Source organism: Danio rerio, chromosome 3 (genome assembly GCF_052040795.2).
Source record: "Danio rerio strain M-AB ecotype USA chromosome 3, GRCz13ab, whole genome shotgun sequence".
Lineage (NCBI taxonomy): Eukaryota > Metazoa > Chordata > Actinopteri > Cypriniformes > Danionidae > Danio > Danio rerio.
Genome location: NC_141023.1, coordinates 10,760,731 through 10,782,463, shown reverse-complemented (window position 1 = coordinate 10,782,463; position 21,733 = coordinate 10,760,731). Strand labels below are relative to the sequence as shown.

Sequence of the window (21,733 nt, the reverse complement as noted above, 5' to 3'; positions counted from 1 at the left end):
TCACTCGACGTAGAAGTTTAAACCAAATTTTACACGTTTACCTGCTTGGAAATGGGCCTGCACCCAATCGTTCTCTTTCACCAAAAATCAGCAAGCAGATCAGTCTTTTGACCTCTATAGTAGCTAGTAACTTCTTTTCCAAAACTGTTTTTGACAAGCTGTTTAGCATTTCATTTTAAGAGAATCTAGTCTACTGTCTCATATCCAGCTAGTACTTTGCCTTTATATGGCAAACTCTAATCCTACTTTTGTTTTCGTGACGGTTCGGGATGAATACATGTACTGTTTCACCCCTTCAAAACATCCATTTCCCACTTACCTTTAAGTGCGATCTTAAACGCAGCTGATTGGCTATTTTGTTAACGTGCTCAACATAAATGACTGATTGGTCGTGAAGATCATCTGTTTACTACTCTTCACTGTTGTTCACTAAGTGCAAACACAGATACACGGACACTGGAGCGTTTCAAAGCCACGTCGACCCATCAGTGGATTGCTTATATGTCAGTTCATATACAGATCAGCTGATTGACGCGACATTGAAATGCTCCAGTTTTCGTCTTGGTACCGAATATGATGCTTTTGACAGCATCTAATATACATGTATGTATTGTCACAAAAATAGTCTAAAAAAATTGAGTTTTTATAAATAGTACACGAGTTGATGAGCGTTTTTCTTAAATAAAAAGGGTAAAATTCACTAAAGCCACTCTCTTAGATCAGCTCTGGAAATTAAGTTCTTTAAAATATTATCTAATTATTATTATTATTTAACTCTTACAACATATTATGTTCTTGAGGAAACTATCTCCCCAAAGTAAAACAGCAGACGCTAACAATACTAGCATGCATGTAGCAAACCAAACAGCCCCATTCATTCACACAGTCTTGAAGGCTGTCCAGTGTGGATTTCAGTGGACACCCTGATGTCAGTCTCTTTCTTTGAAGCAGCATGTTGTGTTGCAAAAAGTAGTGTATTGTTGAAGAGCATAACTTAAGACTCGCATCAGGAAATACCACAGCCCAGCGTGGAGAGATCCGTTATTTCCTGTCTCCCTAATTCCTCCCATTTTTTTGGATTAACATGCAACTTAAAGTGTACAATAAATTTTATTAAACACTTAATAGATGTTTTTTTTTTTTTTTTTTTTTTTAAGGCATTGTAAGTGATGCTTGGCGAGCAGATGCCCCAATCATGATGCTAGACACTTGAGGGTTGTCAGGGAATGGCTTAGGGATGCCCAACTTATCACAAAATATTTATTATCGCTATAATAGTATATGCAAAATACATATTGGAGATGTGTGATTAAATTATTTTATGCATTGGTTTATCTAAATTGGACCAATCAGATAGGACCTAACTATCTTTATCCCTACCTTCCCAGTAGCTGCTTATCTGGTATTGGTTGGGATGGCCCAAAGGGTGAACCCAGAGCTGAAAATAAACACTAATGGGCAGAGTCGAGAGGAGAGAGGAAAATGACAACAGCCAATCAGAATATCTGTTGAGGTTTTTCCTTATTTGTATTGTTGTAAAGACTAAACGATTGCATATCGACTTTTTTGGTATAAATTAGAATTAATTAGATCTGAAAAATATATTTAACCTGTTTATTTTAATGTCTTTAAATAAACGGTTTAAAAACATTGCTAATAAAAATGCCATTTTTCAAGATACTGTAATGCTGTAAGAAACATTGTCATTATAATATTTAACAACAATATTGCATGTTTTTCCAGTATCCTGCTGCCCTAGCAGGGTTCAACACCAAGGATTTTTTTTCTACTAGCCCAAACGGGCTAGTGGTTATTTTTACTATGCTATAGGTTTGTCACGATTCTGGAATTCGATACCGATCGGTAATAAAATTTAAAAAATCCCGCGAACAATTAAGCACTATCGAGCACATTCTTAAACATGGCTGATTTGCCATTGTGCTCACATGCTCAGCAGAAAAGACTGGTCGTGAAGGTCATAGGTGCACCGAACTTGCCACTGTTCACTGCGTTTAACCACGAATACAGGAACGCCAGAGAGTTTTAAAGCCACGATTCATCAGGAGATCGCTCTTACCTCAGTTTTTAAACAAACTAGCTGGTCGAAGTGACTTTGAAATGCTCCAGTGTTCCTGTATCTGTGGTTATACTCAGCATCAAGCGGTGAGTTCGGTGAACCGATGACCTTCACGGCCAATCACAGTCATTTCTGTTGAGCATGTAAACACAATAGCAAATCAGCGCTGTTTAAGAACATGCTCCACGGTGCTTAAAAGTTCGCGGGAAATAAAAGTATTTAAAATTTCAGTACGGATTGGTATCCAGTATTGTGACAACCTTACCCTGTCAAAATTTTCACTGGCCCCGCCAAAAAAAAGAAGTTAATAGGTATTTCTTAGCCACATATTTTAAATAATGTATCAAAGCCAAACATAATTGTTTAACATTTTATTTAGCATAACTTTAAAAACAACTGGCTATTTAAAAAATTATAATTGTGACACAACTAAATTTAGGGAAAAAATGTATGTGTCTATAAATATTATAAGTGAAAATGTGCGCTGAATATAAATCAGAAAGGTCAGACTTTCTCATGCATAGCCTTATTTCATTTGTCAAGTTTTGTAAAAATCTTATCTATTGATTTAATCAATCAAAATAAAAAATAAAAATCGGTGGCTAGACTTCTGCATTATAGGATTAAAATATAGAGAGACATAACAGATGAAGCGGGACTGCAGTCAGATCATGAAGCAGATCAATGTTGATCTTTCTTTCGAGGTGTCAGTGCAGACATGAACAAAACAATAAGCCTAATACAAAAAATTTTAAGATTAAATTATGGAAAAAGGATCAGATGATAATTTTTGTAAATTTTCCATATGAATAAACAGCGCTCTGATGTTTCAGCATGCTTTCACTTTGGTATTCAACATGAAACGCACATTTGCCTGTAGGACATCCCGTCCTACTCATCATTCTCTATATAGCCGTATATTTGGCTATTACAAAACGATAGTACACTGCGATATAGCCTGGATTGTTAGTACATTGGATCGTTTTGCTTCTCAGTACAATTGATCCGCTTTAGTGTCCATTTCAATCAAGCTGAGACCTCATTCAGGCGATCTTAGACTGATTTGTCATGGATCAGAGCACGGTGACGGAATTCACATGTGCCAAACGAACCACACTAAGGCTGAATTTATACTAATGCGTTTAGCGCACGCGTGTTTTACTTGTCGACTCATAGCCCCTCGCCGTGGTCGTCAGCATTGCTGACGCACACCTCTTAAATGTTACGCGGATCGCAAGCTCTTTGATTGGTCAGCTTGGTAGCACTGACAAGTGTGGGCGGAGGTAAGAGCTGCGTGAGCGTGATGCAGCGGGTGTTTACAAGTGTTGAGTCCCGTAAAGGAGCTCTGGATAAAGACTGCTATTTTGTGTTTACCTTATGATTAAAGTTGTTGCACGTCCGCCGGTTCCTGCCTCAAAATAAGCAGATTTGAGCCACTTTGAGCCACCCTCACACTAGAAATGCAAAATGTTTTCTAGAGATATAGAGTGATTGTAACAAAGTGTCTGGTGCATACACTGATGAAAAAGTGTTTTCTCTACAGGTGGTTTGTCAAGCCCACTCAGCTATGTGAGGAACACTCAGAATTGCATAATGCTTTGAGATTTTGTGTGGACATTAGTGAAGAAATGTAAAGTAACACACTGAGTGAAAATGGGATTTTTTTTTTGAAGTAGAACGACAGGAGATATTTTACTGCTAAATCAGTTTTTACTCTTCAGACGAGGCGATCAGTCAATATGTGGTTGCTGTGTTGGTCTCTTCGTGTAGTCCACAGTCCTCTGCGGCTGTACCATAGTGAGCCACAGTTACTGTAATGTGCAATGCTGGTGTGAGCGGCAACACATGCGCGTGTCCCCTAGTATGCATACTAATTTGAGGGTTTGTGTTAAGTCTCTGCGGTCTTTTTTGTTTTCCACAGTTTTTCTTTTTTTTTTACTGTAGTCAGTGACGGTTCCAGTGGGTGTGTTGTTTGCCAGCTGGGTGTTCCCCCTCTTTTTTTTTTTCTGTGAGCGTGTGGCAGCCGTGCGTGCGCTTTTATTCCAGCCGTGTTTGCATTAGTGTACATACAAACACAGCCAAGCGTGTAAACGCTGCCCTCCACCAACTTCAGGCAGACGGCTCGCTGCTTGGCTTAATGTCTCGGCTGAAGCATGACTGATTTAGGGAAGGGTGCTGTGGGGTGATCGGTGCAGCGCAGATGAGATCTGATGCCACCTAAATGCCTGCCTGGATTCAGCAAGTCTTTATTTTTTGTATGGTTCGAGATGTGGACTTGTTCCAGTCATCTCGATTTATTTATATATTTTTGTGTTCAATAGGTTGACTGACAATTTATTTATTTTTTAAACCACAAAATAAGTGTAAATCGTTATTTTGGCAACTTCTCTTCTGTAAAAGTTTGCTAAAAGTGGTTCTGAATTTTAGTCTTCTTAAAATGCAACAAACGCATTGACTGTTTAGAAGATAAGCAAGTCTTATGGGTTTGAACTGATATGAGGGTGACGCCCCATTCACACTGGGCGTCAGCTTCAATGCTTCCCATTCACTTTGAATGGGTGACATAAGGCTAGGGTTGTAACGGTATGAATTTTTTACGGTATGATAATCGTCTAAAACAATACCACGGTTTGACGGTTTCGCGGTATACGGTATGTTACAAATAGAGATGCACCGAATATTCGGCAACCGAAATTATTCGGCCGAAAATAGTCAAAAAAGCCCTTTCGGTGTTCGGCCGAATAAGTAAAAAGGCCGAATAAATTTTGCCGAACAATGACGTTTTTAATGCCGCGATCAAAAAGTAACCCGCGTAGAGTGAGAGGCGCGCGCTTTATGCAGCAAACATGTCAGCAGTGTGGAAGCACTTTAAAGTGTAAGAGAAAGAGGCAAAAACGGCCGTTTGCAGACACTGTTCTGCTGAATTTTCCAGAGGAACGTTCTCTCTTCTCGCCCCCTTTGAGCAGATAACAAGAGAGATAAGCTCATCTGTGGCAGACGTCATACATTTACTTGCAGCACTAAAGCGTCTTTTAAACAAAGAGGCTGAAACAGACCACGGAGTGAACAGCTGAAAGTGCGCTCTTAGAAGCTGTCAGCGCACTATTTAGTCAGGCGGACTCAGAACACCTTTACTTTTTTCGCCATATAAAATATCATTACTTGGATATGGGGAAATAGCTGCGCACACGAGAAATGATCCAGGCCAAGATGGACTTGGGAAAGCCGCTAGGTATTGGAGACGGACAGTCAGGTGATGCACAGCGCAGGAGATGAAAACAGCGCAGAGAGTAAACGGGTTCGTACTACAGATGAGCCGCGACTGTTTAGTGCTGCATCTCTTGTCATCGATGAGAAGAGGAACCGACTTTCATGCGAGACAGCAGAGAAGGTACTTTTTATAAAGAAGAACCTGCCACTTTTCCTGAAGAAGTAGGCTTATGTCTAGGACAGTTATTCATTTGTTGTCATCCACATTTTTTGCACTATTCAATGCACATTTGTTGTTGTAGACAGTTACATTCTTTCAGCAGTCAGTTATAGGCCTAACATAGGCTATTCAAGAAGGGGGGCTTCAAAGATGGCCAAATAAAAATATTTTTTTATTTTACTAATTTATTTAGTTTAAGTTATATTGTGCTTTGTTTGTATATTATCTGCTGGAATGTTAAAAAATGTTCAGTGTTAAATATTTTTGAAATTGTATTTTTGTTATTTGATTTATTTCTCTGAAAAGCAACACAAAATAGTAAAAAGCTCATTTTTACTATTTAATTATTGTAATGGTGAAAAAATTGGCAAACTAAATGGAAAAAAATGCAAAACACCGCATTCGGTATTCGGCCTCCGGCCTTCGGCCAAGAATTTCATTTCGGTGCATCCCTAGTTACAAATGTTACAAAATAATAGAACAGTGAAGAAAATTTGACTTTTTCCAAATAATATATTTTCAGTTACTATAAACAACACCACTTACAATGAACAAATAAAAAAATAAGAAAATAATAAATAATGTGTCAAAGTCCAAATAAAGTCCAAATAAACATGGTGCAAATCCTCAGTAAAAAATAGATATAAATATTTACTATACTATAAATAGTTACATAACGAAACTAGATTCAAAATGGAACATCCTTAGGTTTTATGTGCCAGCATGGATATGGTTGTCTGTGGATATGGATTTGGATATGGTTGTCTGCAATGCAGACAAACAGCTGCACCTTCATTTGCGTCTTTTGAAAACAGCAAGAGCAGCAGTTCGTCTTTGCTGTGTCACTGTTTTGTCATGTTTCTGTGCTGCTGTGCATGCAAAAGTACTTAGTATGAGAATTATTTCATGCAAAACTTTTTTTTTTTGCGTTCTATTTAGCCGCGCATAAATGTATGCCTATCTCTCATTCTGTGTTGTTCAAAAAGCTCGTTTTTGGTCCACAAACAAAAGCGAAACCTATGCTTATTGGTTGTGATATAGCGAGTTTGAACCAATCTGGGCATGGAGGAGGGACAATGCATCAATGTATCGTGTCTGGTTTGTCCGGAGACACAGTGACGAGCGTTTCTTTGTCAAATCAGCGTTGTCAAATTTTGATGACGTAACCGCACTGATTCCGGAGCCGCGAATGTTATGTGATACAGCACTGGAAAGCTGAGATTCTCTTCTTTATGCCAATCTTTGAATTGTATGAATCGGATCAGCGGATCAAAAGTTATTAAACATTTAAGAGGTCTTTAAGGGTTAAAACCGTTGATATGCAATTGTTCATGGTATGATAATCGTGCACGTTCAAATCGTGGTAGACCGTCATACCGGTATATTGTTACAACCCTACATCAGGCATTGCCGAACTGCATTGTTGATCCGTTGCCGCCGCTTCAGAGGCGTTGTAAGCTGCAGAAGTTGGGACTTGCTCAACTTTTTAAGTGCAGACGGAAGCGTCAGCCAATCAGATCGCTGTATGCAAATACACCAGCTCAGACAGTGGCCGATTGCTGACTAATTTCATTGGCTGACGCTGCTATAACGATCGCGTCAGCCCCAACTTCAGACACGCCTTCTGTCAAGCGTTGACGCTGAAGCCCCGTGTGAATGGGGCGTGAGTATTGAAAGACTTTTTTGAGATGACTATTCTTCAGTGTATTGTGCTTTTGTTAACATTTTAGAAGCTCAAAAAAATGTAGCAACAATGTTTCACATAATATGTTAGGAGTTTTGTTTTTCTATTTGCAAAAATGTATGATTTCATGTATAATATCTTTCCAAAATCTTTTTTTGGTGTTGCAATCTGCAATACTCAATGTAAATGTGATTACTAATAAACGACAATTTACATCACAGGATATACAATGCAGAGTTTGTATTATAATTTAACATTTGCATGTGTTTTTGATGCCTGTGATTGTATAATGATTTTAAAAGCATTAAGGCATAAGAAATAGTACCAATTTTGACTTTATAAATGGTTAGTTTTATTGAATTTTTTATTTTTATCATTCAGTTTCTGTATTTGAATACGGTTAGACTCAGAAAACAATAAAACACTTATTTCAATCTTTTTCGAGATTATATTTATTGATTGTTTATTAGATTTTATAGAGATGCACTCCCACTGCAGATTCATCCTAATCGATCTAACATTATAAATGCTTTCCAAATAGGGATATTAGGTCATCTGGTGATAGAAATGGAAAAAACTAACAGTAATTACTCTTCAGTAATTTCCTGAACATAAATACCAAAAAATAATGGAATACTGGGATTTTAAAATTAAAACTGGAATAACGACAGCTGTCGCGATTGTCGAACTCCTATGAAGGGTGAGATCGCGATGACGAATGATGACATGCAGGTGCTGTCCCATTTCCTTGGGGGCAATTTTGAAGTTCTTCCCCTTCACACTGAGTTTCAAGGGCCAAGGGGAAGAGGTAAGGGTACAAAACTAAAATTAGCATTGTGCCTAAAAATTGTTTCACACCAAAGCTGTAAAAACGGCAAAGTTTACTCTGGCGAATACGGTGTCTGCCTTTACTGCTCTAGCAAGAGCGTCAAAATTCGATACGTTGATCTTGTATTTAAAGGTTCCATTGCAGCATATCAGCAAATCAGTTACTCTCCTACATAAAGACATGCTTTTATCAAATTCTTTTAACTATAGAAGATCTAGTTGTTGCGTGTGGTGTGGCTTTGTCCATATGTCTGAAATATTCTGAAGCCGAAACACTGTTTTGTACTGTCGTTATGGTTAGCGTGAGATTCCTACTTTTTAAAAGAAAAAATGTATAACATTAATGCACATCAATTTAATCTATGTCCCTGTAAGAAAGCATTGTAAATAATTGCAAATCCAGCGACCATGATAATAAAACCGTTGGGAACAACTGCGGTCGAAACTAAAAGTGCTTTCACCACACGCTTACACATGTAGTTTGCTTCATTTGGTCCGGACCAAGCGCAATAAATGGTACATTGTTGCATTTTCTGCCGTCTTTGGGTCGTTTTCACACCACACTGCTGGCTTTGGTCCGAACCAGTTGAAACGAACCAAAATGCAGTCATCTGACAAAATCCACATCTCAGATGTTGTTAAACATATTTCCTAAACTGCTTACTGATTAGTTAGAATTCATATGCGGGAAAATGCCAATGAACTCCTGCAAGTAAACAAAACCGGCAGACACAATGTCGTTTTTTTCTCTGGAGGGACAACTGCGCTGACTGATTTTATGCCTGCTTTAGACAAACTATACATTTCTAGAATGAAGCGCGGCTGCGGCTGGAAAACGCGGCTGTTTTAATGCATCGCTCATCACTTCAAGAGGAGGCGTGAATTAATTTAGCTAAACTGCGACATGGTCATCTTGCGGAAATATTACCAACGATCCATCAGCTAATGTTTGCCCCTCTCGCTGTTGGTAAAGCGCTGTCAACAGATATTTTTCCCCCATATCCCATAATGCACAGCGCATCAGCCTACGGCAGCTGGATTAGTCCAAAAGGCGCAGTACTTTTTGCGGTTGGACCTGTTTTAGTACGGATCATATTCTCACCACAAACGAACCGCTCCAGGGTTCGTTTGAAAGCATACCGAGACCACCTCTTCAAGCAGGTCTCGATACGCTTATTTGGTCCGCTTTTGGTGCGCACTCAAGTACGATTGCTGCATTCTCACCTGCCCAAACGAACCGCACCAAAAGGGAAAACGAACTCTAGTGCGATTCAATCAAACTAAATAAGGCAGGTGTGAAAGCACCCTAAAGTTCAAAGGACTGTGTTCTCTGGAGTCCTCGCTAGCGGTGGACTTCAACAATCTGATTGGTTGCCGGCAAACCGTGTCATAGCTCATTACCATATAGTTGACTTGATTTCAACTCTCCTCGATGCACACACCAATGAAGGTGTGCCGCTTATTGCCGCCAGCTCCCATTGAAAATGAATGATTTTCAGCTACTTTGCCACTCTCGCTGCTTTCGGTGTTAATGTACGGTTAGTGTCTGAAATCTTAAGACATGTTCTTTTATTATACTTTCTATCCAGATGTTTTTAAATGCTGTAACATGCTTCACCGAAAGTCGTCTTGAGACTTGGACTTCTCTGCTAATAATTTTTCTAAACTTGGAATTAAAATGTTTTTTTCTTTTTTTTTTCTTTCTTTTTTTAAACATTTGATGGATGATTTTATCCAAAGCATCTTACAGTGGTTATACAGACTATCAATATGTGTTTGGATTGAGTTCACTTCACTGTGGATTAGCTTTTTGCTGTAGTTTGTTTTGAGTTATTAGTCTTTTTTGTAATTTAGCGTTGTTATTTATTTAAAATGTCAGACTCGAGCACACGCTGTTCTTCTGTCTGTTGTGTGGACTGGCTGTGCTGGTCTCAGTGGTGAGGAGGTAGACCAGACTGACAGGCAGCTGTTGAAGACTAGGGGGGTGCGCGGGCTAACAGATGAGCGGCTGGAGTATTTCTTATTTTTAGCCGTGAATCTGAGTGCTCCCCACTGAGGATAAGGAGACATTACAGCAGTGTCCGCTTCCTCATGCAGTTTTCAAACCAAAACATAAAGTTGTGTGTCTGCAAATGGTGACCTTTATTGGTTGAAACTTGAATTTGAATGAAGTCAAGACCGTTATGAGGGCAAGGGTTCCAATTTATGATAAATCTTATTGTGTAATAGTCATTGAGAAGTGCACAAAATTCAGTCAATTAGCCCCTTTCACACATACAGACCTTTCCGGAAAATTGCCGGCAATTTTCCGGAAAGGTCTGTATGTGTGAACAGGTCCTTTTTGAAAATACCGGTAAATTCGTTCTGGCTATTTTCCGGAAAGAGAAGTTGTAACATTACCGGCAATTTGCCGGAAGATTCCCGTAATAAGCGCGTGCACGTCTAGAACGTGCTGACGTGAGACGTCTGCTTTAGCCAATCACAACAGTCAGACGCATTTACGTCCGTGCGGTTTGTGAGAATAAAAGCCTTTGAATATTTTTCCAGACACATTTAGCTGCTAGAACTTAGTCAGATCACGTTTATATGTTCTTCTTTATGTCAACTGTGTAAATAATCATCGATGAGATGCTTATGATAAGCCGTTGTTTGTTTACCTTCAAGCTTTGCGTGTGCCTGTGAAACAGCCTGTGAGCTCCTGCACACGCACATATTATGAACATCTCGACATGCGAAAGTGATCCTGCGAAAGTTGTTCACAATATTGATCATCCACAGAGTTTGTAATTTAGTCAAATGTTTACAAATACAAGCGCAGCCGTTTAAGCTCATTTGTGGTGAATGATGTCAGAATTTACCGGTATTTTGGAATTGATGTGTGAATGCTCTTTTCCGGAAAATTTCCATAACGTCCTCGCCTGTGTGAACAGCGCTTTTTTCAATATACCGGTAAAGTCGTTCCGGAAATTTTCCAGAAATTTACCGGTATCACTGTGTGAAAGGGGCTAATGAATATGTATTGTAATTCGGGGGTGTTTGATGCCTAACTCTGATTGGCTGATGAACATTCTGAGGTGTGCAGTTTCAAAGTCCCTTTAACGGCTGATTTATACTTCTGCATCAAGTGCATGCACATGCTTCTGTCGAAAGCACTTGCCGTGGCTGTCGCTGACATGCACCCCTCAAAAAAAATTTACCTACGTGTCGCACTGATGCATAGTGTAAGCTCTGTGATTGGTTGGCTTGGTGGCTCTGACCAATGTGGGTGGGACCGAGACCGGCATAAACTTTTTGAAACGAGTGTTAACAAGTGTCTGGTCCTGTGAAGTAGCTTAGATGTTTTTGTTTTTGTGTTTTCCTTTTGAATAAAGGAGTTGCACGTCTGCCGGCTTCCGCCTCTTGAGTGAGCGAGCTTCAGCTACTTATACATTGAGATAGTGCTAAAAAAAAAACACCTGCGTAGAAACACGCCAGAGAGAAACAAAAACCTACTGCCAGCTAGTCTTTCTGAAGTGCAACACAAACAGCACACAAAAGTCTAAATGCAAATGTCTACGCGCAAGGCAGATGCCGTGGGTCACGCCAATCACTCGGCGCAGAAGCTCAAATCAGCCTTAAAGTAAGTCATTTCACTTGGCAGCCATCTTTGTAATGCCTCTCAGGCAGTATGCTCGGGCATTTTGGTTGAATGGGCAAACATCAAATTCTCTAAAATTGCTTGCCAAGCTTACGATTAAATTTCATATTAGGAATCTTCAATTAAATTAAACCACATTTTAATAGTTTTTCTAAACGTTCAAATAAAACAAAATCTGCAGAAACTCATTCCTAGAAACTTACCCTCCCCTGGAGAATCGTCAGTCTATATTGATCGCTGATTGGCTCCTGTTCTAGTGGGCGGGGCTTCATTTGCCATTTTGACGTTACGCTTTTCCCTATTCAAAGCTAAACAAGCAACACGTCTTATGTATTCTGTAGTTATTGGTTGTTTTCCGATAAATGCAAATAAAGTAGTAGGGTTGTCATGATACTGGAATTCTGGAGCATTTCAAAGCCGCAATTTATCAGCGGATCGCACGTATGTCGGCTTAAAGACAAACTATCTGATTGACATTGAAACTCCATAGTGTCCCTGTATCTGAAGTTTCCCTCAGTAAACAGCGGTGAGTTCAGTGAATTGATGACCTTCACAGCCAATCACAGTCATTTCTGTTTAGCACGTAAACACAACGGCAAATCAGCGCTGTTCAAGAACGTACTCCACAGCACTCAAATGTTCGTTGGAAATGGACATTTTTTTTTAAAATTTCAGTACCGATTGGTACCAAATTCCAGTATCATGACAACCTTGTTCATCTTATTCTTTGTGTACGAGAAGGCGCAGCCATTTGATTCTTTTTGGCTCAACACTTCAGATCTCATTCACTTCCATTCATTTTTAGACGTCAAAAAAAGCTTGTTATGCTGCTTGTTGCAAACTGACATTTTCTTTTTATATGATTCTGCTTTGTCTGTATAATCATGCAAACAGTTGTTTGTAGAGCAAGTTGTTCGACATTTTTCTGCCGTTTATTATTCGTAGTCATTTCTCCCATAGGCGACTGAATCGGAAGTTCTAAAACAATCGCAAAAACTTCTGCATCGAATAATAAGGTCAATGAAGTAGTTGCATGCAGGTCTCAACTACATTTTAGTTAATATTGCTACACTGGAAAAAAAAATACTGTTTTACATTACATGTCAAAGAGTTAACACAAAAACAATGTAGGGTTTTGTACCTTTTACACCCCATTCACACGGGGCTTCAGCGTCAATGCCTGACAGAAGGCGTGTCTGAAGTTCGGGCTGACGCGATTGTCATAGCAGTGTCAGCCAATGAAATTAGTCCGCAGTTGGCTACTGTCTTAGCTGGTGTATTTGCATACAGCGATCTGATTGGCTGATCCTTAAGGCAGATTTATACTTCTGCGTCAAACGCTGGCATATGCTACGGCGCTGACGCATAGCCCTTCGCCGTCACTGACGTGCACCTCTCAAAAGATGTAACTACACGTCGCAACGACGCGTAGCGTAAGCTCTGTGATTGGTCGGCTTGGTAGCGCTGACGAGTCTGGGCGGGACCAAGAACCGCGCGAATGGCGCGAGCGTTTTTTCTTTTTTTTTTTTAACCAGTGTGGAGTCCCGTGAAGGAGCTCCGGATGGAAAGTTTTGTTTTGTGTTTACCTCATAGTTAAAGTTGTTGCACGTCCGCCGGTTCCTGCCTCAAAATGAGCGAGTTTGAGCCACTTGTACATCCCGGAAGTGTTCAGGAAACGCAAAAAAGCAGCAAAGAAACTCGACACAGAGGAACATTTAAACTTCACTGCCAACTAGCGTTTCGGAAGTGTTAATGCAGACCAACAGAGACAGTGCGCAGAAGTAGAAATGCACAGCCACGCGCGTTGCACGCCCCGTGTGAATTGGGCATTATGCTCTAAAAATTTAATTTTTTTGCTTTGTTAAAAAAGCTGTGCTCATTGACTCTTTTTCCTGTTTCTCCAGACTTCGTGTCCTTGTTCGACTTGGAAAATGATCTTCCAGATGAGCTGATACCCAACGGAGACCTGGGCCTGATGTCCATGCCCTCTAATGGAGATGGAGGGGTGGGAAGCAGGATGGGGGGCAATGTCCCGGATGCTGCTGCCAAGCACAAGCAGCTATCCCAGCTCTTGCAGGCAGGGAGCGGCTCTGGTCTGGGTGGAAACCTCAGCCCTCAGTCTGGTATGGGTGGACAACTGGGTGCCTTGGGCAAGAGTCCCATGGGCCAGGGCTCACCTGGACACCAGACCCAAGCTCCCAAGCCTGTCGGGACCCCTACCGGTCAGGGCAACAACAGCCCTGGAATGGGCATGAATACAGGTTTCAACCCGGCCATGCTGAACAATAACAACCAGGCTCATGGACTTATGGGGCAGAACATGACTCCGCAGGGGCAGATGATGAATGGTGTGATGGGACCGGCCGGAAGAGGCAGGACAGCTCCAGGGATGCAGTACCAGGGACAGGGCATGCAGGGGGCACCTGTCGGAGCAGGCGGTGGGCAGGGAGTCGGTGTTTCTGGCAGCGTATTGGCGGAGACGCTTACCCAGGGTGCACCACAGATGGGGGCACACAATGCCCTCAATCAGCAAGCGGGGAATATGAACAAGGTGAGTTGCCAATGCTAATTGTAATTTTAAAGCCTGATGCATGCTTTGTGTTGCTATTTGTGAATGTACGGCTAGGTGAAATGGTCAAAAAACGGTAAAAATAAATGTTTATAACTTATGGATTATTGATTATCACAAGTTCTGTTCAGATTTTTTTTGTCAAGTAAAATTTGTAGAAATCAAGGAACTAATTGTTCATTTAAACTCTTTTATTATCAAAACTTGCCAATCATGTCAACCAGATTGCAATTTCTGAATGTACGGCTATGCTATATGTCCAAAAAATGATGAAAATTATTAATTATTATTAAAAGTTTTCACAATAAATGTAAAATTTGCTAGTTAAGTTCAGATTTGTTAGTTGGCAAGTAAAGTTTGTAGAAACCAGGCAACTTATTGGTCATTTAATCTCTGTTATTATCATAATCTTGATAATCATGTCAACCAAAATGCAATTTGTCAACGTACGGCTAGACGTTTTGGCCAAAAATTATATATATAAAAAATATATATATATGTGTGTGTGTGTGTGTGTGTGTGTGTGTGTGTGTGTGTGTGTGTGTGTGTGTGTGTGTGTGTGTGTGTGTGTGTGTGTGTGTGTGTGTGGATTATTGATAGTCATCACAATGTCAAATTTTCAAGTTAAATTTAGATTTTATTTTGTTGGCAAGTAAAGTTTGTAGAAACCGGGCAACTAATCATTCGATTAAACTATTTTGTTATCAAAACTTGACAATCGTGTCAACCAGTTTGCAATTATGTGATTTCCAAAAATGGATCAAAATAAATTTTTATGTCCGTGGATTATTAATAGTTATAACAATAAATGTAAAATTTCCAGGTTAAGTAAAAAAAAAATTGGCAAGTAAAGTTTGTAGAAACCAAGCAATTAATCATTCATTTAAACTCTTTTTAACTTGACAATCTTGTCAATCAGATTGCAGTTTGTGAATGTATGGCTAGGAGACATGGTTAAAAAATGATGGAAATACATTTTTATATCAGGGGATTATTGATGGTCATCCCGATAAATGTAAAATTTCCAAGTTCTGATTTTTTTGTTGGCAAGAAAAGTTTGTAAAAATCAAGAAACTATTTCATTTTCTTAACACTTTTATTATTAAAATTTGACAATCTTGTCTACCAGATTGCCATTTGTGAATGTACGGCTATGAGATATGTCCAAAAAAATGATCAAAATAAATGTTTATATCAGTGGATTATTGATAGTCATCACAATAAATGTTAAATTTTCAAGTTACATTCAGATTTTTCTTGTTGGCAAGTGAAGTTTGTAGAAAACAGGCAACTAATCATTTATTTAAACTCTTTTGCTATCAAAACTTGACAATCGTGTCAATCAGATTGCAATTTGTGAGTGTGTATGGCTCAGCAATATAGTCAAAAACTAATCAAACTACATTTTTATATCAGTGGTTTATTGATAGTCATCACAATAAATGTTAAATTTCCTGTCAAATTAGAAAGTTCAGTTAATATTTTTTGATTGCCAAGTAAAGTGTGTAAAAACCAGGCAACTAATTGTCAATTTAAATCCTTTAATTATTGAAACTTGAAAAGTGTGTCAGCCAGATTTTTCACAGTAAACCAAAATTTCACAATTATGAGGTACAAAATATATGAGGATAAATATTTGTTAACCTTTGAAGTGAATTAAGAATTTTTTGCTAGAATTTCTTTCTTTAAATGTGTAAATATTTGATAAAAAAATCTTCCTTTTATTTAATAAAACCTAAGCAGGGTCTTCCATAATATCATTTAGACTATAATAATCATAAGTAAAACTAATCGTGCTTTATTTTACCCTAAGTTAAAATACCATGGAAACATTCTGGCTTTTATGATGATTGAATGAAAAACTGAGCCTGAACGCATTTACATACAAAAACAAATTCAAGATTGCTATAGCTTGATAACAATTACTGTAATTATATAAAACTTTTAAAAAGTTGCCTACATTACTAATATGGTGCATTTCCTATGGATATCCCCCAGTCTTGTCATTACTGGTAGAGTTGTCTATAAAGGTAATGCCTTAAGAATGTCCATTTTCTGTTTACATTTTGAGAGTTGTTGAGTGAAACACCCTTTGAGCCAATCACAGTCATTTCTGTTGAGCACTTAAACACATCAGCCAATGAGTGGTGTTTACGAACATAATAGTGGGAAAATGCTGAAAGTACTGAAGTCTGTACTTTTGACAGCTCTAGTTACTGGTGCTACAGTAAATCTATGGAAAAGGCACTTTGTTTTCCCTTTAGTCAGTGATTTTTACTTTTTAGTTTTAAGCTGTGTAAGCAATAATATTGAGAATTACACTAAAACCAATGTAATCCAGGGCCTTAAAATCCAATGAAACATTTTAGTTGGGTTTGAATGTTCAAGCAAAGCAATTTACTATTCTAATATACTATGCATGTTTTTTCACTTTCAACCATCCTTGTGCATGTGTAGTTTCAGTTTCAACCCACTGCTGTTTATGATATATAAATTTAGGAAACAGGAAGGCGAGCTCTTGTAACATGACATGTTGGTTTGGCATTTTCATATCGCTTCTCAAACCGCAAGCCTTAAAGTACAAATAAATCCTGGGTTATGTTCAGCTTGAGGTATATAAGCATCGTTTATGGCCTGCTGTTGACCGCCGGTGAGCAGAACTGATTTATTTACACATGGAAATCAGTTGTGTTGTTATTACATCAGATAATAAATCATTTGCTATCCATTTTTTTATACTCTTTATCTTAATCTGAGCAGTTCCTCGTTCATCTTTATGAATTAAAATGTAAAAGAAAAGTGTGGGTTTATATAGAAAACATCTGTGTTTTGTGGACAGCAGTATTGGACTTTTTTTTTTTTTTTTTTGCCATTTTTGCACAGAATTTTGTAAAATATCTGTTTATGTGGAGTGGTTTTGGGAGTATTGTAACTAAACACTTAATATATGAATTGTAAAATAACAACTTAATTTTTATTTAATGTTTACAATCTTTAAATAAGTGGATCTAATTGGATTAGCAAAGCAAGTCTCTCATCTGCTAAAAGACAGATAATACTACTTTACAAATTGTATTGTATATGAATTTAGTATTCATATACAATACAATTTGTAAAGTAGTATTATTTAGCCAATTTATTTTATTTATTATTTATTTTATTATTTATTTTATTTATTATTTAGCCAATTTAGCCAATCATCATCATGTGAAAAGCGGGGGGTGGGGGAGGGGAATGTTCTTAGAGTGTGCGCGGCGTTTCTGAAGAGCGAGGAGGGATCCGGGGGTGAGAAGGGTGTGTGACTTATTTGAGGACCGGGAGGGAGATGCACGATTTAATGGAGATTATTACTCGTTTGCGAGCATTATGAGTCCAGCAAATGCATAGAGACTACCTGAACTTCCGGGAGACTAGGGATGTCTGAATATCACGTTTAACAACTATAGTGAGATGCAATCCAGCATTACGTCCTTAATAATCTGTCCAACGTCCACTGCTCTCTGCCTGGAACTCAGAGGAGCGCATGACATTGTGGCTGTGTGTGTGGCTCTGTCTGTTTGTGTGTGTGTGGTCATGTGATGTGCATTTTTAGCGGACAGAGGGCTGTTCAAAAGTGCTAGGTAAAACACAATGTGGATGTGGATCAGTTTCGTTCTAAAATGCCATTCTAAAACTAAGACCTATTGACGTAAATGTGGCCTCAGTGTGTATTTTTCGCGAGCGGGTTTGCGACGGGGGCGGGAAGGAGGATCGGCGATGCCGGCTCAGCATCATGTTGTCTATTGGCCATCGGCCCAACCCTATTAAGATTATGAAAGCACTATATGCTCTCACGGTTTTGACATTTTCACAATTCCAAATGTTTTTGGCTCCTAATCCAGCTAAAAGGTCGCTGAGATCTTTTAAATATAGGCGTCTTATTCAACTTTTCAGAGGATAACATCAAAGCGTGCCTGTCTGGGCTTTTCACAGAAAGGTTGTTGTGGCTATCACACATGTCTGACTGTTGTGGTTTGACAGGAAACCAATCGGAAACCAGTCTACTATACTGTGCTTTCGTCGCTAGTAGTGCGCACTCATCAAACACTTGTGCCAAGAGCTGGGTTCATATCGAGAAATCAGGCAATCGCTGGAGTTTGCAAATGAAATGTAGTGAATAGCTTGACACAGGCTGACGGAGAGCTCATGGGTTTCATATCTGGCTGTTTGCTCAGAGGTGAATAGTTGTGCTGTCGGTAGTGTGTGGCGTGTGTGTTTGCATTGCACACACATTATAAGAGTCACAAGTGCAGGTGAAGTGAGTGAGATCAGACCACATCAGAGCGACGGGGCTTCTGCTCACTGTTCAATGCTGCAGTGTGACTTTACTGTAGGCTCACTTGAGGCAGAGCAAATCTGAGGGATGCTTTTCACACTTGTTGTGTCTTATTTCAGATTTATTAGGTTGGTTTTGATTGGTTGATGTAGTTTGTTGTCCAAAATAATGTGTTATCAATTTAATTGATTAATAATTTTAGAGATTAAATTAGCAAAAATTTTATTACAACTGCATTTTAATTAGTGAAATGATTTATGAGTTTTATGAGTTTTGTTTGACAAGTTGATGTTTTTGCACTGTGCAATGGGTCAACTGAGATTTTGCTGGTGTATTTATATTGCTGTGGATGTATTTGTATGGATGTTAGTGGACAGTACTAGGATGATATTAGAAAAAACTGACTCTTTTTTTCAGCAATGTTTAGTGCCGTTTTAAATTGGAACTGTTTTACTAGATGAATTGAATAGCTCAATTTATTAATTGAGGGTGCTCTCACACCTGTGAATCGATTCAGTTGTTCTGAAACAGGGATTTCAAATGTTACATTGTTGCTCTTTGCTCTTGGAGCGGTTCGCTTTCACACTGCAAAGTTTCTAATCAGACCAAAAGAGCTAAAACAAGTCACGTGCGAGTAAACTCTCCTTACATTGCAGGGCTCGAAATTAACTTTTTTACTTGGTAGCACAGGTGCTCCCAACTTCAAATATTTAGGAGCACCAGAAAAAATTTAGGAGCACCCACCAAAAATGAACGAGCACCGCTGCAAATTGTTTCGTAAGGGATTTATTGTATTTTAAAACAACATTAATAGGACTGACAAAAACCAGAAACAACTATCTAACTAATGCTGCGAAGACATTGATATTTGTGTGCAATAATTCCAAAATGAATGTCTAATAATTAGGCTATAGAATATTAATGATGATGAAAATGACAATAATAGTAACAATGAATTCCATTTCTCATTATGATACTGCCTTGAATGTGCATAAATGTATGTTATCTGCTATAAAATGTCAGTTACTTTATGAAAAATAATTGTATAGTTTGCATCAAACAAAAATGAAGCATTGCAGTAGGAAATATTTATTTTGTGCTGCTGTTTTTATATGCATGTCAATTTAATAAATAATATTTCTGCAACAAAACAAACAAAAGATTATAATAAATCATTCAATTCAATGATGAAAGCTGCAAAGCAGTCATCAGTAAATAAATAAAATAATAATATACACCTCAAACAAGAATAGACAAAAGAAAGAAAGTAAAGTCTCACTTCTATCACTCTTTAAAAGTTTTGGTTTCAGTTTGTGTCAATTTAAAGGTTCAGTCTGAGCTGATCTTCATGTTTCTGTGTTTGTGGAAAAGCTGGCGAGTCAGCCGACCCAATTTATGAGCAGGCAGAGCAGGATTCTTGCGCTGACCACCGGCCCAATACCGGTCTTTGTTATGAGCCGCAGTTTCAGTGTAAACTTAGTAAAGGCGAGCTCCTTTGGCGATGATATGTACAGTATTAGATTTGACTTTTAGCGGACCTTTGCGCTGAACACGCAGTGAATGCAACGCATGGAGATTCGGGCACCTTCTCCAAGAAGCGCGTACTCGATTGATCACAGCTGGCGGATCATTATTCACCACGTGACGTGTCATGATCGCTTTCATCTGCGCCTTAACTTTAGGTGGGGTTTGCAAACCTGCGTGCTTTAAGTTTTTACTCTTCAGCCGTTTGTATTTCCCGTGGTCATAAAAGCTCCTTCCCTGTCATCTGACAGCGGAATACCTTGAGTGAATGACAGCTAATATGGACCAATATAGCGGCAGGGAAGAGTGATTCAGCACGTTTTTAGAAAAAACCAAAACAGGTCGCACTACAACCATTATCTGCAGTCGCACTAATGCTCCCAGATATATTATGAGGTCGCATAGATTAATTTTCGGGCGCATATGCAACCAAATTGGTCGCAATTTCGAGCCCTGCATTGGTCAGTGTCAGGGTTTATTTTGCAGGGTTTATTTTTGCTCAGCTGTCAGGAGAGGTGGTGGTTTGGTGGAGTTTGACAAGGTGCGCGCGACGTGTCTGAAGAGTGAGAAGAGATGCGGTGGAGAGGGGTGAAAAGGGTGCACAACGTAGCCTATTTGTGGGCCGGGAGGGAGACGCGAGATTACCGGGAGATTATCACTCAATTGCGGGCATCCAGAGACTCGCGAAACTTCCCGCCCTACTCATAATTCTCTTTTCATATAGCCGTATGCCTATTACATATCCATAAACACAGTGATATAACCGCGCTCGGATCGTTTGCTTTCTCACTGCAATCGATCCGCTCCAGAGTTCGTTTCAATCGAGCCGAGACCACCTCCTTCAAGCGATCTCGGAGCGATTGATTTGGCGCGGATCCGAGAACGATTGGTGGATTCACATATGCCAAACGAACCACGCTAACTGGGCAAACGAGACCGCTTCGGAAACAAAAGTGTAGGTGTGAAAGCACCCTTAGATTGATTGGGATGAGTGTTGTAGGAGATTGAATCGTAGATAATATAATAAAGGCGCACTCACACTATGCTATCCAAACCGTGCCCAAGCTCGTTTCCTGGATCGTTTGAGAAGTGTGAGTGCTCTGAATCGGGCTCGGGCCCGGTTGGAAGAGGTGTGCCAGAGCACGGTTTACTTGGGCTCAGACGCGATACCCTTGTGAGTCCAAAGTGCACCTGAGCCTGAAACTGAAGACGAGACGAGACATCATATGTTTCATATGTGTTTATTAATCATTCTTACTGTTCAATGAACGCAAACTGGCGTAGTTTATTAAAGACACAAACCCCTCACTGCACGACATCTACACCTTCAGCAAACCTCCGGATTCCTGCAGCACGAGGACTTTGATTGTTTATGAGCATCAAAAGTGGCTGATCTGTTCGGCTAAATATTTGACTACGTGTCACCGCATATCAAACGACTAAAACGATACAACTAAAGAAATCTCCACTGTGCTGAGCGACAGCGCTTACTGAACAGCGTATCATCGATGACGTAAGCGTGCTCTGGTTCGAATGCAATGTGAATGCGGGCCGTCGGGGGAGATGGGAGGGGGGGACAAACGTGCTTCAGCCCGGTTCAAGACAACTGTACATGGTGTGAGCACACCCTCAATGACAGACATTGATGAATACAATAGACCAAAGATAC

General features: G+C 39.4%; 1 protein-coding gene and 1 long non-coding RNA gene across 5 annotated transcripts in view; one reads left to right on the top strand and one right to left on the bottom strand.

The window, feature by feature from the left end:
• The window catches only part of crebbpb (CREB binding lysine acetyltransferase b), an 85,410-nt gene that overhangs the window by 6,456 nt on the left and 57,221 nt on the right, over positions 1-21,733 (top strand). For all 4 annotated transcript variants that reach the window (XM_087243106.1, XM_087243105.1, XM_087243104.1 and 1 more), the window contains exon 2: positions 13,561-14,207. In XM_087243106.1, the coding sequence (XP_087099232.1) occupies positions 13,561-14,207 (647 nt within the window). The remainder of the gene's footprint in view (positions 1-13,560; positions 14,208-21,733) is intronic.
• LOC147845520 (uncharacterized) lies at positions 12,326-14,713 on the bottom strand. The gene is made up of 2 exons (XR_015480445.1): positions 13,456-14,713; positions 12,326-13,065 (listed from the first exon to the last, which is right to left on the bottom strand). It is a non-coding gene; the product is annotated as an uncharacterized LOC147845520 (long non-coding RNA).